This window comes from Typopeltis vanoorti, chromosome 6 (genome assembly GCF_054136105.1).
Source record: "Typopeltis vanoorti isolate ZY-2024b chromosome 6, IOZ_Tvanoo_1.0, whole genome shotgun sequence".
Classification (NCBI taxonomy): Eukaryota; Metazoa; Arthropoda; class Arachnida; order Uropygi; family Thelyphonidae; genus Typopeltis; species Typopeltis vanoorti.
Window position 1 is genome coordinate 23500966 of NC_143554.1, and position 23465 is coordinate 23524430.

General features: G+C 36.3%; 1 protein-coding gene across 2 annotated transcripts in view; it reads left to right on the top strand.

The window, feature by feature from the left end:
* LOC150105338 (ATP-dependent translocase ABCB1-like) overlaps window positions 1–23465 on the top strand; it is a 417983-nt gene that overhangs the window by 158642 nt on the left and 235876 nt on the right. For both annotated transcript variants that reach the window (XM_090394721.1, XM_090394720.1), the window contains exons 11-12: window positions 6868–6978; window positions 17344–17469. In XM_090394721.1, the coding sequence (XP_090250847.1) occupies window positions 6868–6978; window positions 17344–17469 (237 nt within the window). The remainder of the gene's footprint in view (window positions 1–6867; window positions 6979–17343; window positions 17470–23465) is intronic.

Here is a 23465-nt window from a genome sequence, read left to right on the forward strand (position 1 = left end):
GGTAGTCATGAACCTAAGAGGGTATTGCTGTTTATGTATGTCAATGCCTCATAAATAAGACGGATGAGTTTTTGTTCTAGGTTTATGCAACTTTATGAAAAGCTGCAGTTGTTAGTAAGATTTGATTGACAGCAGGTGATGTAGTGACAGGTTTGATTTCTTCTCAAGAATTCTTTCTTGAGCATTCCCAGGAAAAATTCATAATTTCAAAATTCCTGAATGCTGGGAATACCAAAAATATTTTTCCAGAAATTTAAGAAGTTTTTATAATATTTTCTGATCTGAAATTAGCCATTCTTGCTGCATACGAAATTAAATAATTGGGGTTTTCCCTGAGTTCACCACAATCTCAGTTACTTCATATGTGCAATGCATAGGTAGCATGAAATTGAGTTAGCAAACTAATTATAAATATTTAATTATTATTATTGTACAGGCACCTCCATGGAGTCCAAAGACTCATTGTGGCAGACCCAAACTATCCACACAATATATCATACCTCTCCTTGAACTCATTACCAGATAAAGCACTCACAACTGACACTGGCAACCCATTCCACTCATTCACAACTCTCCAAGCAAAAAATCTAGTACTCACACACTAAACTAACCACACTTTTATTCAACATCCATCTTCCACGGATGATCCCTTATTCTGGCTCCTCTAGCCAAGTGCTGAAACATTTCCCCCTGCATCTATCCTATAAGACCCTTTAAGCAACTCAAATGTTTCTATTATATCTCTCTTTTTCAATCTTTCCTAATAGGGACCATTCCACAGACCACTCACCATCTTGGTCAGTCATCTCTGAATCTTCTCTACTACTCTGCTTCCTCATCCCCCCAAGAAACCCAGGAGACCAGACTTGAGCAGTAATCCAGATGTGGACATATTAAGGCTTTATAAAGAGGAATTGTTAATATGTTCTTCAATAGCTAAGTTATTTTATGGGCTACCTTAGCGATATGCCCTCTAAACTTTAACTCTCTGTCTCACACTATTCCTAAATCTCTAGCTTCATCTATTTCATGGAGTACACTGCTATTAGTGTGATATACAGCTTGTAATCTATCTATCTATCTATCCCAAAATGCATAACTTCACATTTCTCCACATTAAACTGAACCCATTATCTTTTGTGCATACTGACAGCCTTTTTAAATTCTCCTGCAGGCTCTCCACATTGCCTAGATTAAATATTACTCTACCTAATTTTGCATCATCAGCAAAGTACTGAATATTTCCTTTCAGGTTATTTCCTTTATCATTTATGTATAAATTAAACAGTAGGGTCCCAGCACTGAACCTTGTGGCACACCATTTGTCATCTTTTTTCGCCTTGATTCTGCCCATTCATATACCACTTTTTGATATCTGTCCAGCAGCCACCCTCTTATCCACATAACTAATGTCATATCCATCTCCATTTGTTCTAATTTGCATAACTGAGTTCCATTTCGTATTTTGTCAAATGCCTTTGCAAAATCCAGTGGAATTATCGTGTAGCTATTTCCATTATCCAACTCAGCTGTTACTCTATTACAAAAAGTTAATAAATTACAAAGGCATGTTGTTGTCCCTCATACAATATCATATTCTGTATATATTCAATATTCAATTATTTTTGAACAATTTTGTCAGTACTTTTATCACACACCTGAGATACTGATTGGTCTATAATTTGCTACTGCAGTCTTAGACCCTCCTTTATGAAAGGGAATTATTTTGTCCTCTTTCCATTTCCTTGGAACTCTACCAGAGCCGAGACTTAAATTAAAGAGCATAGTCAGAGGCATTGCCAGTTCCCTTGCACATTCTCACAAAACCGAAGCTGATATCCCATCTAATCCCACAGCTGTATTTACGTTGAAATTCTGCAGTATCCTATGTACCTCCAATTCATTAATTTCTGTTCCTTCCCACATTAATGTCTGTCACATATTTTAAAGCATTAACCTCACTAGGATGATATACTCTTGCAATGGTCACTCAGTAACTCAACTATTTTATCTGCTTCTATGATCATCAGCATTCATTAAGGTTAATTGTCCATAGTCATTCTTCCTCTTACTTGCCACATAACAAAAGAACTCTTTGGGATTTCCTTTTTCCTGCTTGGCTAGCTTCTTTTCCTAATCTGATTTTGCCTTCCTTGCCATGCTGGTCACATTTCTCCTGAGCCTTGTACTGTTTGTGAGTTTGCTGGTCACCTTTCTCCTTACATACCCTCCCCAGCATTGTCTTCTTCTGCAGCTCGTGCTTAATGATATTACTGACCCATCTAACTCCTACCTGATTAACTTTCCTTACTTCAGGTATGCAATTTAATATTGCTTCCTCTAGATCAGCGCTTCCCAAACTGTGGGCCGTTAGTTTTGTTGGGGGGGGCATGAAATAATGAAAACAAATTTAAAATGTTTTAAGACTAAGTAGATATTTTTTATCTTAAAAGAAATGTATTTAATTTTTATTATTTATTATTTCTTTTTTGTTATTTTTTATATTTTAATGGAAAAATTCACACATTGGTGTTGGTTCACAAATTTTGCTTCCTGCGTATTTCGGTGTTTATTAAATATTAGTAAATATATGCTTATTCATATAAGTTTAATTTCAAGGGTATTGATAAGAAGCACAAAAAAAGCTTACAAATGCAAAATCCTGTTTTCATTTAAGACGTCCAAGTTTTTCACGCTTTAAATTAATGTTTCATTGCTAGTGTACACAGGTGGGACGAAGTGCGGTAAAGAAATACGCTTGGTGTGCATGTTTTGTACTGAATATAAATACAATAAATATTATAATAATATATGTCTGTATTAGGATTTTTTGTTCCGATGGGGGGGCCGTGAAATCTTTTAATTTTTCCAAAGGGGGCCTTGACATCCATAAGTTTGGGAAGCCCTGCTCTAGATGATTCTTAGCTGTCTCCTATGTACTACTAACATCCTTAACCTGCAGTGTTTTATGCCATGGCACAGATTGAAGCTTCTTCTTGAGCTTATCATAATGACCTGTCTTGCAATTCCACATATACCTCTTCTTGACAGAATATTCCTCATGTTTTTACAATCTACCAAGTGAAGACTGTAACTACATCATCTGATGCTAGCCAAGTCTCAATGTCTATATACTAATACTACTGCATCTGATTAAGCCCTCACCCACCTAATTAATAATTAGTTTTGAATAAGCACTAATTTTTTTCACTTTATTGTAGTTATCCCTAACAATGGGTAAATTATATGAGAAATGGTTGTGGTGTTTTTTTATTTGAATTAATTAATTAATTATTATTATTTTTAATGGCAAAAATCAAACAATTGTGAACAAGTGTATTCCAAATCACTGCAGTGCAAAGCATCATCATCATCAGAAAGCAATTTTCTTAGAAAAAGTTAAATTAATTATTATTAATAATTATTTTTAAATAAACATTAGTTTCTTTACTTACTTATTGTAGTTATCCCTAACAATGAGTAAAATATGTGAGGAATAGTTGTGTTTTTTTTTATTTTAGTTATTATTATTTTTTAATTTAATGGCGAACATTTGACAACTGTAAACAAATGTATTTAAAATTATTGCAGTACAAAGCATCATCATGAAAAAGTGATTTTACTATAGAAGATTTCTATAAAAGGCCTCTAGTAATCAATAAATATCATAAGATGTTAATAAGAATGCATAGTATACTTATCATTCTCTTTTATAAGACTTTGATACAACCACAGATTACTATGAACAGATGTGATCACCTGGGTTTCTTGGGATGAGAAAATGGTAAGGAGAATTCAGTGTCAAGTGACCAAAATGGTGGATGGTCTGTGGAATCTACCTTACATAGATTGAGGGGGTTGTGAGTTGCAAAAGTAGGTTGATAGGCAAAAAATGCATGTGGTGGATTCATTTAAGTTTCTAAAAAAAATTTACTAGGACTGGTGCCGAAGAAATTTTTTCAACTCTTTTCTAGTGAGAGCAACAAGGGAATCATCCCTAGAAAGTAAGTAAGAGTGGGTTTAGTAAAAGCCTCAGAAGACTAGATTTTTCACTTTGAAAGTAGTGAATGAGTGGAATGGGTTGTCAGAGTCTGTTGAGTGCACTGTGAATGCATTCACTGATAAAGATGCATAGGTATTGTGTGAATGGTCTGGGCTTCCCACGATGTGTCTTTGGAATCTTTGAAGATAGAAATGCAATAGTAATAGTGAAAAATTCAACCTGACAATGAAAACTATTTTATGTTCTTTCCCATGACTTTTGTTTAGCTACTTTTACACATAGCTATCTTGCATATTCCCTTTGTATTCTTTCAAGCACCTACAGGCATACATTTTTTTTTTTTTATGTTTCTTCCACACCAAACTTTCAATGCATCAGATTAAAAATATTCATATGTATTACCATTTTTAACTACCTCTTGAAGTGGACAAAATTACTTTTCTATCATTAACACCACTCCCCTTCTTCTTTTCACCTTCCCTTCTGGATAATTCTATATCATTTCATTTCTATTCCAGACAGTACATCATCCTCAGACAAGCAAGGTTTCATGTACACCAATTATCTTTGGGCATTTATTTTGCTTATATTACATATAAGCAAACTCAGCTTCCTTATATGTAATACTACATACATTAGTATACAAGCCAAACAATCCAATCGACACCATCACTTACTACTCTGGCTGCTATACTACACCTTTCTCTTTAGTGTGAGTACTCCTATTTCCCTAATGCTAACTCTGATTTCCATCATATCTATCTTTTATGCATCACTTTTTCCTGTCATAATCACGTCTTCAATCTTGTATCTATCTTCCTCCTGTTCTTCCATAACCTGCTTCACAATCCCTCCCTGTCTCTCTCTCTCTCTCTCTCTAATTCTTAGCTACACTAATTTCATCATTATTCTGTGCTATCTCAGCAAACGACAGTTTCTCTAAATGTCCAATACCATACCCATTCAATACCATCCATGGACCTCAAACCATTCCGACTTCCTTTCAAATTCACACCATAAATTCACAAACTGAACTTACAATTTGTTATTATGCTTTCCTTCTCTACTCATTATTATCCTATCTGGGCAGTACACTAATCACTTTTCTAACAATACTCTTTTCCTTTATGTCCTCCAATCCTCATAAAGCAATTTTTTCAGTATTTGTTGAAAAAAATCTAGAGCAGAACTTGATCTTCAGGCTAAAGCTCTTTACTGCTGTCATGTGCTTCCTTACAGATGCCATTTTCAGATTGTCTAACAGTAATGGTAAAGCAAGCATCAAGAACATAAACCAACAAAATTAGGATAACAAATACCATTAAAGAATGCCTGTATCCTACGTTAAATGAAGCACTGTCATAAGGAAAATTACTACACCAGACAATTTAAAACACTGTTTTCTTACCACAGCTCAAACCACAGTTAAATTCACTTGTTACACTAGCCACGTATTATAAAAAATTTTCACTTTTCAAATTCTTGTAGCAAGGTTTATACGTTGGTCATACATAACTGGTAATTAGCTTAAGGAATTAACAACTCGTATAACGGATATTAATTAAAGCAAACTTTAATGAATACCTTCAATATTTCGGCAACGTCACGTTGCCATCTTCAGGAACATACAAATATGGTATGTGCACGCAGGCACTAGCAAAAGCAAATGAGGAAGAAGGCAAGAAACTAGAATTGTTCCTAAGGTTTTAATGCAGTACTTTTCAAAACTTAAATGATCATTTCCTATTTCCAGTCTCCTGCACATCTCCACTACTCTTATTACTATTATGTCATACCTCCAAGGAGTCCAAAAACTCATTGAGGGTGGATATTATACTCTACTCTGCTGAAAACAATTCACCATCTCCACTACTTACTTAATCCATATTTTTGTCTGTAAATTGTGTGTGTTCTCCTGGCCGATTTTTCTGTATGTAGGATGAAAAAAAAAACCAAAAAAACTATTAACTATTTCAAGATATTATTGTCTGTAGTTTTTCTATCTGGTATTCATTTCCTTCTCTGCTAGTCAACAAGGACTAATTGTTTCTTTTTTTAAACCTGCTTTCTCTATTAAATTGAAAAATATCTTCACTTCTTTAATAGAACCTTCTTTGGGATTTTGGCACAAATAAGTCTTAATTTTCCAATTCTTCATTTTGAAATAAGCTCACATCACTATTTTTTGACATTTCATTGCTTTTAAGTAGTTTATGTTAAAATGTTATAGATAATTGTTTGACTCTGATCTCTTCTTCTTCTTCCTTTTCCCCCCTCTTTTACCTTACGTGTCGAGGGTTTTCTATTCATTTAACTGCAACCGTTATATGAGGATAAGGTGGTTAGTCCTATGCCTCCCAGTGTATTCTATGTTTGTAGAAGCGTTGAGTTCTCAAGGCCAGTTTGCTGCTGCTTGCAGGATGAAAAATCCCCAGATAAACTGGGGAGAAAAACCCTGCAGTCCACCCAAGACTTGCTAACTTGACTTTGTCTGAGAAAGATCCTAAGCTCCTCACGTCAATCGAACCCAGGACACTCCTTTCCCAGGCATATGGTTGCAAAGTGCATAGCCACTTGGCTAACCGTCCGGACTCTGATCTCTTTTAATGCATTTTTATTTTGCCTTACTAAATACACATATACACAGAATGTACAAATCCATTGTAAGTATAACTCAAGAGTTCAGCAAAGTACACAGATGCAGTATAGTAGCATTACTGCCAAGTAAATGCAGGACTAGTTTAATTTTGTCTTGTCACTTTAACATTGTGGTATTTTGTCCAAAATTTTAAGAAATACAAAAACTGAAAATTTACTTTTACTGCTTGATTCTGATTAATTTTTGCTTTTGTTTTTCATTTTAGAAACCTACCATTGATCCATACTCAGAAAAGGGAACCTGTTTGAGTAAATTTAAAGCCAGTATTGATTTCCATAATGTCAATTTCTGTTATCCAACACGTAGAAGCATACAGGTAAACAGATTACTACAATGTTGTTTATTTTATATGTAATCAGGCTACATATATGAGAGCACAGTGATTGCCACAGATGCCTTGTGGCTACATATTTCATCTGTCCTTTATATATTTTATCTCATACTCATAACAAATTCCTTTTGCTAAAGTCAAATTGTTATTATTATAAGAAAGCTCCATGAATCAAGGTATTCATTATGAGAGATCTGGGGCTTAGCAAGCAACATATCTGTCATATTGTACCATAAATTCATTATCTCTCCTAACATTCATAATGTCCATCAGTATATTCCATGCAACACTACTCTGTATGTAAAATATCTACTGACTCTTCTCTTTGCCACACCCTTGCACAGCTTCCAGCAATGTCTCCAAATTTGGTAATCTTCATTAAATTTGTAGAAGATTAGCAAATTTCAGATAACTTTGTGCAAAGCATGCCAAAGTATTGAGTAACATAAGTTTAGCAAAGAATTTTACCAACATTTTTTGTAATTTTTTAGATTAGCATTTCCCATTCAGGATTCTATGGAACTTTTGCAAGTTTTTATTAAGATTTGGTTCTAAAATGCAAAATAATTATATAGATAACTGCTGCACCATCTTGAATGCAGACAGCAATTTTGATGGAGAGTGCATTATAGTATGCAAAATGTCCCCTCCCAAAATTGCATCATGACACTTGTATATGACTGGTGAATATGTGCATTCATGTAGCAGTATTAGTTAATGTTGTAACTTCTTTGCATTGTTTGTTGTAGTCTGTATGCCTTGTCAATTGTAAGTTTTGTGTTTATTGTGAACTTTGGCTAAATATCTAGAAGTATCCTAATATTGCAAAAAAAAAAAAAGTTATAAAAACATTACTATTTTCAACTATTTACCTATCGAACGGTGTTTTTTTATGCTCTTAAAGTTAAGGAATCCTCCACCTGAAAAAAAGATTGGGAAAGAAATACTGCTTTAATCTGAAGCTTAAAAGTTTACTGCTGCACTTCATACAGCAGTTACATGTAAGCAACATCTTATCGTTTAATTTTTCATTTAAGGAAGAAGTAGAAGAATTTTTCAAGTTATTATAACAGATAGCTGACATAAAAAAAATTGGAAAAAGTTGTCCTTGTTGAAGATCTAAACAGCATATAGCAACGTTCTGGGAAAATTTTAAGAAAAGGGCAAAGCTAATAATAATAATAATGGTACATATTTGCTGGATTTCTGCTCAAGACACTGACTAGTCATTATTAACACAGTATTCCAACATAAAGATCTACACAAGTTCACATGGAGAGAAGACACAAGAAATAAGAAAAGTCTCAATGACTACATACATACATACATACATACATACATACATCTTCAAGGCCCACCTTTCCTAATTGGGTTGTGAGGGGCAACAGCTGCAAGAGGAACTTCCAATGGTCACGATCCTCTGCCACCAAGCTCAGGTGTTCTGGTGGGATTCCCAAATGTGTCCACCCGAGGTTTTGGATATAATCTATCCAGCGAGTCCTTGGCCTTCCACATGGCCTCCCATCCTCTGGCTTGGCAAAGAGGGCCTGCTGAGGCAGCCTCTCTTGTGGCATTCTGACCAGGTGCCCGTACCAATGTGACTGTGATTTCTCAACATGAAGAAGCAGCGGTTGAGTATTGAGGGTTTCCCGAATTGCAGAGCTTTTGACTCTTTCGAGTCTTGTCAGCCCCGCAACCCCTCGAAGGAACCTCATTTCAGCCGCTTGGATTCGTGTTCACATTCTTTCGGTCATTACCCAACTCTCATGACTGTATGTGAGGATGGGGACATAGACTGTATTGAAGACAGCCAGCTTTGCCTTCTGGCTTAACTCCCGCTTCAATACTACTGAACGGCCAAGCTCCCGCAATATTGAGCTTGCTAAGCCAATTCAAGTATCTAGCTCTACATCCCATTTTCCATCATTCGTGAATATGGACCCAAGGTATTTAAACTTCTCCACCTGCCTCATTGGGACTCCACTTACATGTAGAGTGCACTGGGATGGTTGTCTTGAGACCACAAATGTTTCAGTTTTGGCCACACTGATCTTCATTCCGGCATCTGCACAAACAGCTACAAACCTATCCAGAATCTGCTGGAGATCATCTGTGGAAGAGCTAAGCAGAACTAGGTCATCTGCAAAAAGCAGACGTCCAATGCTACATCTTCCAATTCTGACACACTCAATGCCTCGGCTGTGCCTATCAATCCAGTCCATAAATATTATGAAAAGGAAGGGTGACAGAACACACCCTTGGCAGAGGATAACGGAGACTGTGAAAAGTTCAGACTTTGTGCTGTTTACCCTGACACAAAACTCTGGGCATTCATACAGGGACTTGATGGCAGCTAATAGTTGGCCATCCACTCCATACTCCTGTACTACTTGCCAAAGCTTATCCCGAGGAACCCGGTCATATGCCTTCTCCAAGTCCACAAAACATATGTGGACATTCTTCGCATATTCCCAAGATTTCTCAAAGACTTGCCTTAAAGTGAAGATTTGGTCAGTTGTGCTTCTACCAGGACGAAAGCCATATTGTTCTTCCTGGAACTTTGACTCAACTATGCTCCTGCACCGTCTTTCCAAGCACCTAGCATATACTTTCCCAGGCAGGCTGAGCAGAGAGAGATGCCACGATAGTTACTGCAATCCTTCTGGTTTCCCTTCTTGAAGACTGGTATTATTATGCCATTGCTTTGGTGCTTGCCCAGATATCCAAGCAGCCTGACACACTCGAGTCAGCCAGATAACACCGTCTCGATTTAAGACTTTTAGCATTTTGGGCCGAATTTCATCATCGCCAGCAGCCTTGCCTGATTTTAGCGATTTTATTGCTAAATGGACCTCTTCTGCTGTGAGACTAGTCATTGCCCCGATCTACACCTCTCGGATGTCCACAACTGCTGGGCCACCCGGGTTAAGAAGGCTCTCAAAGTATTCCCTCCATCTGTGGAGGATATCCTTCTCGGATATCCTCCATCTGTGGAGAAGTTGTTAAAAGTGCACCATCAGAGGCCTTAATTGCCCTTGCTGTTCACGATTTCCTCCCTCGAAGGCGGTGGATGGTCTGCCAGAATAATTTGTTTGTATTTGCATAGGATGAGTCTAATCTTTCTCCAAAGGATTCCCAAGCCTTCTGCTTTGCTGTCTTTACTGCTTCAGCAGCAGCTTTTCGTGCCTCAGCATACCGCAAACGCATCTCAGGTGACCTGACACTAAGCCATGATAGGTCAGGATTCCTTTTTTGCCCGGACAGTTTTTTGGACTTCTTGGTTTCACCAAGGTGTCCTTTTCTCACTGCCCGTTGCCATGCCGAGCCACTTTCTGCCACAGCATGAGAGTGCAGAGGCAGTGACAGCTGTTCTGAACAGCTTCCACTCCTCCTCAACATCTGCAGTATGCTTGGGAATCTCTTTGAACCTGGAGGAAATGTCATCTGCAAAATTCTTCCTCACAGTCTCATTTTCCAATGCCTTCCAATATCAGTCCTAATGACTGTCTTTCATAATGTAATCCATATAGATGATGAATAAGAGTGGAGATAATGTGCATCCTTGTCTTATCCCTGATTATCCATCAAAACATTTTCCTGTATTTTCTTCAATTCTAACTTCTGACTTACAACTCAAGTTGTAAGTCAGCAGTATGCAACTTGCTTTGTATACTGTTCCATTTATTCCATATAATTGCAGTGTTTTGAAAAGCTTTTCCTTGGTCACCTTGTCATGTGCCTTTTCCAGATCTATGAAACTTAATTACAAATACTTGTTATATTCCAATGATTTCTCAATTATTTGTTGTAAAGTGGAAATCTGATCTTAACAACCTCTGTTTGGTCTGAACCCAGCTTGTTCTTCTCCAAGTTTCTTTTTCAAGCTCTTTTCGAGTATGCTAGTATATAAAGGCTTCTGGGAATGATGCAGAGGACACTGACAGGTAGAGGTAGGGAGATTTTTGTTCTGTTGTATAAGACTTTGATTAGGCCACACATGGACTATTGTGCCCAGATTTGGTCACCTGGTTTTCAGAAGGATGAAGAGATGTTGGAAAGGGTCCAAAGGTGATTGACTAAGGTAGTTTCTGACCTCTGGAATGTCGAGTATGAGGAAAGACTAAGAAGATGTAATTTGCCGAGTCTGGTGGACAGGAGGAAGAGGAGAGATATGATAGAGACCTACAAGTTGGTAAGGGGCTGTTATAGGATCAGTGCTGGAGAAGTGCTACAGAAAATAGTGGGAGATTGGGGGGGAACCAAAGGTCATCCCTGGAAATTGTATAAAGAGGGTGTGAGTAGGGGAGTGGTTTTGTAAATAATCGGAATAAGATTTGTAAATAAGAGTTGTAAATAATCAGAATGCCTTGCCTGAGAGTGTGGTGTCTGCTAGGAGTTTGAATGTGTTCGAGGCATGGTATGATGAGCTGTGTGTGTGTAATAAAAGGCCCTCCCAGATGAGTCTTTGACTCCATGAGGTCTTGAGGTAATAATAATAATAATAATATTATCTTACTGGAACACTTAGTAGAGAAATTCCCCTGTAATTCTCACCAGTTTTATTCCCTCCCCCTTGTTTTATCGATGGGAACTATTAGAGCTCTACTCCAGTTATCTGGCATTTGACCTTCTGACCAGGCCCTCTGAATTATAAACGTTTTGCCACTGCAAAACTTTTATACCTCCATACTTAAGCATTTTTGGTCGAATATCATCTACTCCAGCTGCCTTTCCACATTTCATTTGACAGTCTTTTCTGCCTCAAGTATTGATATGTACTCCTCTTTGAAAATTTCGAGCCTTTCAAAGTAATTACTCCAGACTTCTAGGATATCTTTATCTTCAGTTTCATATCACCTTTGTCATCTTTGATTCTTTTTAGAGTACTGTTTCCTTTATTTCTAAGCATTTTCAATAGCCTCTAGAACATTTTGCCACCTTACTGACATTTATTTTCTATATTCTTTCCAAAGTCTTCCCATTACTTTAGTTCAGCTACTTTTACACATAGTTTAGACCTCTTAGATTTTTCTCTGTATTCTTTTAGGGCATCTGTTGACTTACATGGCATATTTCAGTAATTGGACCACATTTTTTTTAATGAGCTATATAAAACACAATGAATTAATAAAAGACCCGACAAGTTTCGTAAGTCGTTTGACTCACATCTTCAAGGGTAAAAGGTAACTGAAAGTTAAAACAACAAAAAAAAAGAGATTAACAGTTCATAGTATACAGTTGTAGCCGTCTGACTATTCATAAAATTAAAAATCAGAATGCAGATTCAAAGCAGTGCTGGGTTTAAACAATGCTGGATGATGCCACGTTCTGTTGTTCACGTTCATAATGTCCAAGGTCTGACTGAGGTATATTTTTTATTAAAGCTGACCAAACTTGTTGGAGAATTAATCCTTAATTTTTATTGCATTGTGTTGGTATTTTAAGCATGTTTGCAGCTTCTTTAAATTTCCTTATGTAGCAGTTTTTTCCTATGTACGACATGTTGGTGTTCTACCATAGTACATTGTGATAAAAACTGATACATAAGGAAATTTAAAGAAGCTGCAAACATGCTTAAAATACCAACACAATGGAAGTGGTATTGAAAGCTAGACCTGATTTTTGTTCTCTTCTGTTTTGTACATCCTTTTGGTGTTCGTTCATGTGAATTTCCACAGATCTTCCTGTCTGTCATGCGTAGCAGATGCCACAAGAACAATAAACATTGTAAACACTTGGTTTTTTTAAAAGATGATGAGGAGGTTTTGGGGGATGTAGGAATCTCGAAATTTTTTCCAGCGGCAGAAAGGCTACTTTGATGTTATATTTGTTAAGTAATTTAGCCATCTTGTCTGTAACATTTTTGATATATGGAAGCGTGATAGTGTTTTTGAAATCTTGTTTCTGAGAGATGCTTGTAGGAGGTGTGTGGAGGATTTTTTTTGATAGTCTTGGTTTCATAACCATTCTTTTGAAAGATCTGTGTTAGATATTCTAATTCTTCGTTTCTCTGTTTTTCTGTGCTGGAAATGTTATATGCTCTGTCCCTTAGGGTTTTTATTATACCTATTTTTTGCAAAAGGTGGTGGTGTGAGGCCCCATTAAGAAATCTTCCTGTGTTGGTGGGTTTTCTATATATTGAGAAAGAAAATTTATTATCCTTTTCATTGACTTCTAATAGAATGTCTAGAAAAGGCAGTTTTCTAAGTTCTTCTTGTTCTAAAGTAAATTTTATATTATTATGCAAATTATTTACGTAATCTTTGAAAGCAATGAGTTCATCTGTTGTTCCTGGCCATATGATGAATATATCATCGACATAGCGTAGCCATATTTTTGGTTTTTGATGATAATTGTTTAAAGCATTATTTTCAATGTTTTCCATAAATAGGTTAGCTAAAGCCAGAGAGAGGAAAGAGTCCACAGCCAGTCCTTCTTTTTGTTCCAAAATGCCTTGAAACATGAAAAAAGTATTATTTATACAATGTTTATAAAGATCTACGATGTCTGGAGGAAAAAGTTCTTCTAGGAGATTCACAGTTTCGTTTCTTGGAACATTTGTAAATAGGCTGATAACGTCCAAACTTGCTAATATGCCTGAAGGTCCAATATAAATATCTTTTACTTTTTCAATAAAATGTGTTCTGTTCTTGATGAAAGAAGATGTTTTTCCTGTATGAGGTAAAATCATTTTGGTGAGATGTTTTGCTAAATTAGAGGTCGGAGAGTCTCTACCATCTACTATTGGTCTTAAGGGAATACCTATCTTATGAATTTTTGGTACACCATAAATTCTTGGAACTAATGGGTGTTTTGAATGTAGAGTTCTTTTGAGTTCTTCAGTCCAATTAGGTATCTTTTTGATTGGATAAAAATATAAAATATTTTTATCACAATAAAGCCAATGATCTAATCAAAAAGATACCTAATTGGACTGAAGAACTCAAAAGAACTCTACATTCAAAACATCTACCATTGTTCTTAAGGGAATACCTATCTTATGAATTTTTGGTACACCATAAATTCTTGGAACTAATGGACGTTTTGAACATAGAGTTCTTTTCAGTTCTTCAGTCCAATTAGGTATCTTTTTGATTAGATCATTGGTTTTATTATGATAAAAATATAAAAATATTTTATATTTTTATCATAAATTTTTTAAATTTATGATAAAATTTTTTATCATAAATATAATATAAAAAATATAAAAATATTTTATATTTTTATATTTTTATCATAATAAAACCAATGATCTAATCAAAAAGATACTAAAATTGGAGATGTCAAACTTAGTTCTTTGCTTTATATAGATGATGTACTTCTAAATCAAATCTAGTGCAAATCTCTGGGATTCTCTAATTAAATTGAATAACAACTCTAACAAAATTGGCATTGGTGTTTGATGCCAAAACAGCAGGAATGAGACTCAGAGGAAGAATAAGGTCTAGGTGGATTGATTCAGTCAACAGTGCCTTAGAAGCATGAAATGTTAGATATTGGAGTGCTGGCAAGTAATAGACCAATGTGGAGGAAAATTGTGGTTAGGAGATTGATAATAATGTAAATTTAATCTGTAGTTAACACGTTCGCTGCCAAGCTACTTCAGCATAGTCTGTTCCCGTATGCCAAGCAGTTTCACTTCAAGGTTAGTATGGTAATCTCGTTGCCAGTGGTAAGCGTCATACAAGTATACTCGTAGTTGGCTTGTGCAGAGCATATACCATCTATGAGAATACACAGTTTTGATGCTAGCTCCACAAGCCAAGCATTTTCACTTCTTCAAGGTCAGTACAGTAATCTCGTTGCCGGCGGTAAGCGTCATACAAGTATACTTGTAGCTGGCTTGTGTGGCTGGTTTACCAACTACGGGTATACTCGTAGTTGGGAGTGAACGTGTTAACATAGTTGACTGAACACTCCTTGAGGGTACATATCAGGAAACTGATATGGGAGTCCTGAAAAAAGTTATGAGAATGACAGATAGCATCAATGTCAAAATCATACTGAAAATTAAGATATTAGGAAGGAATTTGACATTTCTAGCATTCAAGAATGTGTGAATAGGGCTAATCTATAGTGGTACGGTCACTTAAGTAGAATGTAAGAGGAAAGTTTAACAAATCAGGTGTTTGATGCCAAGATGGCAGTATAAGGACTCAGAGGAAGACGAAGATCTAGATGGATTGATTCAGTCAGAAGTGCCTCAAAAGACCAAAATGTTAGATATGACAATATTGGAGGTCTGACAAGTAATTAATTTGGAAGAAAAAATGAAAAGTTATTGGTGCTAGTTAATATTGTTATTTTCTGTTATGATGCATTTCTTCCCAACACTTTTGGGGGGGGGGGAATTAAATGCACTTTTTTTGTGCGAGGCATAGTGCAGTGTCAGTTTCAGCTAAGCTGCATAGCCATACTGCTGTACTGAGAAAAATTCTCCCAAGTGTTTGACATATTGAGAGTTTTTATTTGGTTCATTTCCATACATATAGTTGACTCTTGGTATAGCAAACTAATGAAGATTGCCAGAATGGCTTATTATAGTATACATTGCTGTAGTGAATTACTTTTGGAATAGCACTGTAGCTATGCCATTCTTGGACTTCGTTTGGGAATTTTTGGTAGTTTTTTATAATGAGTGAGTTTGTTATAATGTGTTTGCTACAGTGAGAGTTGACTGTACTTGGTAGCTTTGTTGCACTTGAAACAGGCTTTGGATAAAAAGTTGTTAACCAAAAGTTGAAGCAGCAGAAAAAGTGATTCAAATAAATCTTCCAATTCAATGAAATATTAATTGAATTGGAAGATTTATTTGAATCACTGTTTCTGCTGCTTCACAATAATCAGTTACATCCCATGATCAGATTGTAATTTCAATAAAAAATTTGTTCCATTACAGCAAAAATGAAATATGATTCAGTAATGAAATTAATACACTGCTTGGAAAGAAATTAACAGACACCATAGTGTGAGGAACAAGCACAGCAATAATGCCCACCTTAATAAGATGTTGGACCTCCTTTCACTGCGATGACTTCAGCAATCCTATGGGGGCATACTGCAAACGCATGATAGCGATCCTTGGGAATCTTGGACCATTCTTCCTGTAGGCATGTAATGAGATCCTGGATTGCTGTGGGATGGGCAGCCCTTGACCTCACCCAATGCTCCAGTTCATCCTACAGATGTTTAAAAGGGTTGAGATCAGGGCTCTGTGGATGCCAGTCAAATGTGGTGACATTCATGTCTGCCACATCAATGGACCATGTCATAAAGCTGCTGCTGTAAGCAGCTTATGACATGGTCCATTGTCTTGCTGAAAGAGACAATGATCAGTTCTGTAGAAATGCCACAAAGTAGGAAGCATTGCATTGTCAAGAATGTTCAGATACCTGTTGGAGTTGAGTGTTCTTGGTACAAGCAGAGGTACAAGGCCAAAGATGGAAAAACAGGACCAGACCCTCCAAATTTTATAGTTGGGGTTATTGCACTCTGGTAAGAGATGTTCCCAGGCATCTGCCACACCTACGCATGTCCATCTGCTTGGTAGAGGGTGTAGCGTGATTCATCACTCCATAACAGAGCTTTCCGAGCTTCCACGTCCTGCTGTACATGCTCTTTGCACCACTGAAGATTGGGTAATGTAGGGCTTGCATATTGTGGTCCTAACATGGAAACCCATGTTGTGAGCCTCAGTTCTGAATGTTTTTGTGCAGACTCATGTTCCAGTCAATGCCTCAAAGTCCTCATCCAATGTGTGTCATGACAAATGGTGGTGTTTACATATTATCCTTTGTAGCTCTCTATAGTCTCGTTTGGTGAGTGTTATAGGTTGTCCAAGCATGCAGCACTTGCATTGATTCCCTGCACTTCAATCTCAGTATGGTATCACTGATTGTTCATCAGAGATGGTCCTATTTATCAACAATCTGCCAAACTGATAGACCTCCAACATGGCATCCTATCACAATGCCTCTTTCAAACTCAGTTCCCTTCTCACAGCCATTTCACTCAGATCCATTTGCACTGACTTGTGAGCATCATATTCCTCCAGTTTATACTTGCTACAAACACATGACTTGTTAAATGGCACTATGCACCTTGTTCATGGGGGATGTCTGTTGACTTCTTTCCAAGCAGTGTATACAACTGGTTAAAAAATTAAAAAAAAAAAAAAAAAAACCTGAAAGAAAGAAAATTGCTAAGTTATGCAAGAATGCAACACAAGTCAGAAAGGAAAATGAAAATGTTTGAAAATGATAATATATAGAAAACTGTTAACAAATTAATATTTGTATGAAATATTATGTTTGACTTAAATTTATACTTTCTTTCTTTTTTTTTTTTTAGATCTTAAAGAATTTGAACCTGAATATTAAAGAAGGACAAACTGTTGCTCTTTGTGGACCAAGTGGAAGTGGAAAATCAACTATTATTAGCTTGCTAATGCGCTTCTATGATGCTCAAAGTGGAAATGTATGCAATTTATTTATATAAATATAATTTTAGATAATTTTACTGATTTATTTTATTATTGTAATCAGATAGTAAATGGATTATTATGGAAAGAGAACTTTATTATATTTTACTTGTATATCATAGATGCAGATTACTGTCATTTTCTCTCTCCTTCCCTATTACTGTGTCTCAGAAGTATCCATATGCATGTGTGCACCTGTATGTGAGTTGGTAGGGAAAGGTCTAATAAATATGTTAACTTTATATGGTATGGATGTTTCAATGTTGACTACTAATCAAGTTGATCTTTAGGGAGTAACACATGTGTAGAGATAATTAACTAAATTTATTTAGCTAATCAAATTATTACACCAATATTTTGCCTGGGTCACTGAGGCATCTTCACGGGCACAAAGAAATATACTAAGCACATGGTATTACTCTGATCAAATTTGTTAAGGTTTCCAGAATGTTGTAGTCCTGTGGCAAATTCTAAAAAACAGATTTATATCTGCATCTGTATAAAAGAAAGATTTTTCCATTGGATCTGGTGATCGGTATATCCATGTCATGGTCTGCTCTTCCGGAATGGATGTGGTACACATAACAGGTGTAGTATCTGTGTTCCTCCAGATGGATTTTAACTTCTTTTGGTTTGTCCAAAGTAAGCTGGTGTTTGCAGGAGCAAAGGATATATTAGACATTAGGATGACAAAGAGGATCTTTTGGTGAACATAGAAGGATAATTAATTTTTGATATGGCTTGAGGGAAGTTTGTTTGTTATACTTTTTTATGAATTACTGTTACTGTTATTATTATTATTATTATTGCTGCATGAGCACCTGAAGATCCATCATGAGGGACCCAAACTATCCACAGCTTTCATACATATCCTTGAATCCACTGACAGACAAAGCACTAACAACTGACTCTGGCAACCCAATCCATTCATTCACCACTCTCCAAGTGAAAAATATAGTCCTCACACCCTTGCTAACCACATGTTTATTCAATTTCCAGGGATGTCCTCTTGTTCTGCCTCTAGCCAAGTGCTGAAACATTTCCTCTGCATCAATCCTATAAAACACATTAAATAACTTAAATGTTTCTATCATATCTCTCTTTTTTTTGCCAAACCAATTTTTGCACAGGAAGCATTCTACATACCATTCACCATCTAGGTCACTCACCTCTGGATCCACTACTTCCTTATTCTTAAGAAACTGAGATGACTAGATTTGAGCACAGTAATTCAGATGTGGACATATCAGGGCATCGTACATAGGATCTACTACCACCCACAAATTCCTAGCTTCATCAATTACCAGGAATACAGTTCCATTATTGTGTTGCACAGCATGGAATCATTTTATCCCAAAATGCATAACCTCGCACTTTTCAACATTAAATTGATACCCATTAACTTTTGCCCATACTGTCAGCTTACTTAAATCATCCTGAAAACTCTCTGCATCTCCTTGATTAACTGTTACCCTACCCAGTTTTGCATCATCAGCAAACAACTGAATATTTCCCTGCAAATTATTTCCTTTAGCATTTATGTATGGATGAACTCATAGTGGTCCAAGCATGGAGCTTTGTGGCATACTGCTACTTTTCCCCCTTACTTCTGGATTCTGTTCCTCCATATATTACTTTTTGGTGTATCTGTCCCTCAATAATCAGCCACCCTTGTATCCATATCACCAGGTTCACATCCATCATCATTTGTTCCAATTTGTGTAACAGAGATTAGCATGTTACAGCCTGTCAAAATTGCAAAATCCAGCAGTATCATTGTTTAGCCATTCCCTTTATCCATTCAGTTGTTAGTCTATTATAAAAAGTTAGTAAATTACTGATTCGTAGTACTGAACCCTACAGAATAGCATATTCTTATCCATCCTTTCCTGAGTTCTGTTTTTTGACCAGCTTTTCCAATACTTTTACCACCAAGCCTAAGATATTGATTGAGCTGTGATTTACTGTCACAGTTTTGGAGACTCTTTTATGCAAAAGAATTATTTTACCCTCCTTCCACACCTTTGAGACTTACCAGAGTTGAGATAAGTTAAACAGTCTAGTCAGAGGCATTGCAAATTTGTTTGTATGCTCGTAAAACAAGAGCTGATATCCCAACAACTCACTCCCATAGCCATATTTGCAATGAGATTCTTCAATATTTTAAGTTCTTCCAACTCATCAACCTCTGTTCTCACCAATCCCTGTCACATCTTTATTATTAATAATTATTAATGGTCCATTAATTAAATTACTCTTGGATTATATACCCTTCTAAAGTGGCCACTTAGCGACTAATGAGGACTGATGGTAGTGAGATGACAGAAGAAATAGTTGAGTTACTGAGTGTGACCACTTTGGAAAGGTATATCATCCAAGTGAGGATGCTGCTATGACAAATGTGTAACAGAAGTACCTGGAATATTACAGAATTTCAATGTTTTCTAGCTATTCTTCCACTTCCCTGCCATAAAATGAAAGAACTCCATATATTACTTAAATTTATATTAAAATGAAAGAACTCTTTGGGATTTCTTTTGGTCTGCTTGGATAATTTCCTCACATAAGCTGATTTTGCTTTCCTTACTATGCTGGTCACCTTTCTTGCCTTGTGCTGTTTATGAGCTTACTAATCACCTTTTTCCTTATATACCCTCCACAACATTTGCAGCTTCTATTTACTGATACTACTCATCCATCTAACTTCTACCTGATCAATTCTCATGACCTTGAATTTACAGTCTGATATTGCTTCTTTCAGATACCCCCTTAACTATCCCTTATGCACTGCTGACATACTACTTGCATATTTTTATGCCAATTTGGCATTTCAAGCTGACTCCTGAGCTTGTCATAATCACTTGCTTTTGTAGTTCCACATATATCCCTTCTTCACTGAAAACTGCACATTTTGCATCCTCCCAAGTCATGGCTGCATAATCACTCTCCTGAGTCAGAGACAGTGTGGCTGCCTTGATTATGGACAGCTCGTCTGATCCTGTGACCAGGTCCAATACTCCTACACTTCTAGTCCCCACTATCACATGCTGCCTCAAGTAATTACCTCTTAGTAGGCATATAAATTCCATTTCTTTCCCTCCATGTGATCTTTCTTCTTTACAGTCTGTATCTCCATAATAATCACTCGACCTGTACTCATTGTACTAATCTGCTGACACGTCTTCCAGATCATCATTGGAACTCCCTGGCCTGTAGCAACCAACTATATATTTTGTCCTATTGACCTCACTACAGATCAGCAGTATCTAGCATCCCCATCCTATTTTTTCTATCCTCCTGAAAATAGTCAACTCTTCATATTCTTTTTCCCTATAACTACATCATTGGCTGGTTGCCAACACTGTTAACTAAGGATGTTGATAGCTTCTTTCTTGAAGCTATCAACATCCTAATCTAACAGTCAATAGATTACGTACAGTTTGCTTTAGGAGAAAATGTAATTAATTGACTGTAGCAAAGTGTAATTAACCTATCGTCCAATGTCGATCTTACTGAGAGATCAATCTATCAATCTATGTACTGTTTAATTGATACTGACTTTAAATGCAAATAAAGGTACTCCAAAAATTATTAGACAAAGTTGTATCCTGCCCTCCTGAAACTGTTCGAAAACTTAAACCATATAATAAATATAAACCAATTAATCCATTAAAAACTGCAGGTCTTTTCGATAAATACACTTCATTTCACCTGTCTTATAATTAATTTTTTGATGAAACTGATCATTTGATGATTTGTAGTTTCAGCAAATTGCGATTTTTTAATTAATTGCCATTTTATAAATTGTGTTTTCAATTACTTGCCATTTTATAAATTATGTTTTCAGTTACCTGCCGTTTGATGAATTGCTTTTTCATGGAACTGCCTTTCAGTTAATTGCTTTTTCATGGAACTGCCTTTCAGTTAATTGCTTTTCATGGAACTGCCTTTCAATCAATTGCTTTTTCAACTGTTGTTCGATTAAATTTTTTTCAATTTATTACTTATTTGATTAATTGGTTGTTGTTTTTTTGATAAATTGTCTTTTGATGAATTGTTTTCATTGAATTTTCTGGATACCATTTTTGCATATATGAGATTCTAGAAAGGTCCACAAAATACCTCTCCTCACTAAAAGTTATCAACAAAAAAGGCTGTGTGCTCTGGTTGAACACTAAAGGAGGAAGGCATGCTTATGAATTACATTTCCTGCTGCACCATGTAGATGAGCTGTTATGCATATTGTAGGTAGACAAATGAATGGATCACTTGCATGATACAAGTGGTAAAGATGGTATCGTGCAGTGGGTGTATTGTGCTGGTCAGAATTGGCACCTCAGTTTCATATCGACCAACATAGAGCTAGCCTGACCTGCTTCACCATAAAAGCCTTAGAATCAACAGTGAATCTCAGTAGTGCTTACATTTCCATGTTTCAGAATGTCGATTGACATACATACTTATTTGACTTTTGAGCAACTATATACAAATCTGTAGTGGAGTAAAAAAAAAAAAAAAAAAGAAACAAACAAAAAGCAAAGACAGGTATAATGATTATGATACATAAATCTATTAAGAACCATCTTGTAATGAGACTCACACCATTAAGAGGCCATATAACAATAATTGGTGCATATGAAAAGAAATTGGTGCAGAGAGAAAGAAGACAGTAACTTTTACAAAGAATGACAGATTGTCATAGATAAATCAAACAAAACAGGCTATTTACCGCTAGCAGGGGCATGTAAATGCCGGAATAGGAAACAGAAAATACAAAACAAACATAGGGAGATTTGGTGAAGATATATGTAATCAAAATGAGAGTTTCGCAGACTGTGAAACTCTGCATTTATAATATGAGAATAATGAACTCAGTATTTGAATGTTAAGAAATACATACATATACATTGTTGCAAATTTATAAATTAGCTGAATTAATCCTAGATATAAGAGCATGTTGAGGCTTTGAATTAAACTCTGATCATTTTATGGTTTTTTGACAGCCTATTTTTCTACCCACTGCAGGGTGAAGGCCTCTCCCATTGTAGGAGGTTTTGAGTCTACTACTCCCATGGTTACCTAGTTCATATTGGGAGAGGGCAAACATCCATGCCTATGCAGGATTCGAACCCACAGCCTCTTGGCTGGAGAGCGGATACGCTAACCACTCGGCCAACCAGGCTGGCATTTATAATATGGTTATTTTATGATTATCAAGAAAAATTCAATTTAAACCTGAATGGCTAAAAATAAATAAAATGAAAAATACTAATCAACTGAGCTACAAAATTTCTTCATTAAAAGATTCTCATACTAGACAACAGTAGTAAAAATGCACTGATTTAAAAATGGAAACCACCCATGAATCAAATAACAGAAGAGGAACGGGAAAATCTGAAACAAATCCTGATAAAAGCTGCAACAGAAAGCTTAGGAATAAAGAGTAAATGAAAGAAAAAGAGAACTATGGAACTGGAACAAAGAAACCATCATCATCATCATTGGCTTAACAATCATTTGTCTGCTCGGTTAGCCTAGTGGCTTTGCGCTTCGCAACCATATGCCTGGGGAAGGAGTATCCTAGGTTTGATTCCCATCAGCAACGTGAGGAGCTCAAGGATCTTCCTCAGCCATAGCCAAGTTAGCCGGTCTTGGGCTTGGACAGCAGGGTTTTTTCTGCCAGTTTATCTGGTGTTTTTCATCCCACAAGCAGGAAAACCAGTCCGAGGATATACATGGATTACAGTCAGGAATACTGACCCAGCCATAGGTCTGATTCTTCAGCCTATGCCAGTTCCGGAGCCCGAATAAAATTTGGGAGGGGGGGGACTAGATGGTACCGTGAACTCCCGTATGAAGGGGGAACGCTGTATCATCACACGGAATTTATTTATTTAACAACCATTTGAACGTCCTGGCCTGCCTCAGAAGCTTCTCTGTTTTTTGCCTTAGTCATCCAATTATGTTCCCCAATAGTTTTGACATCTTCTGT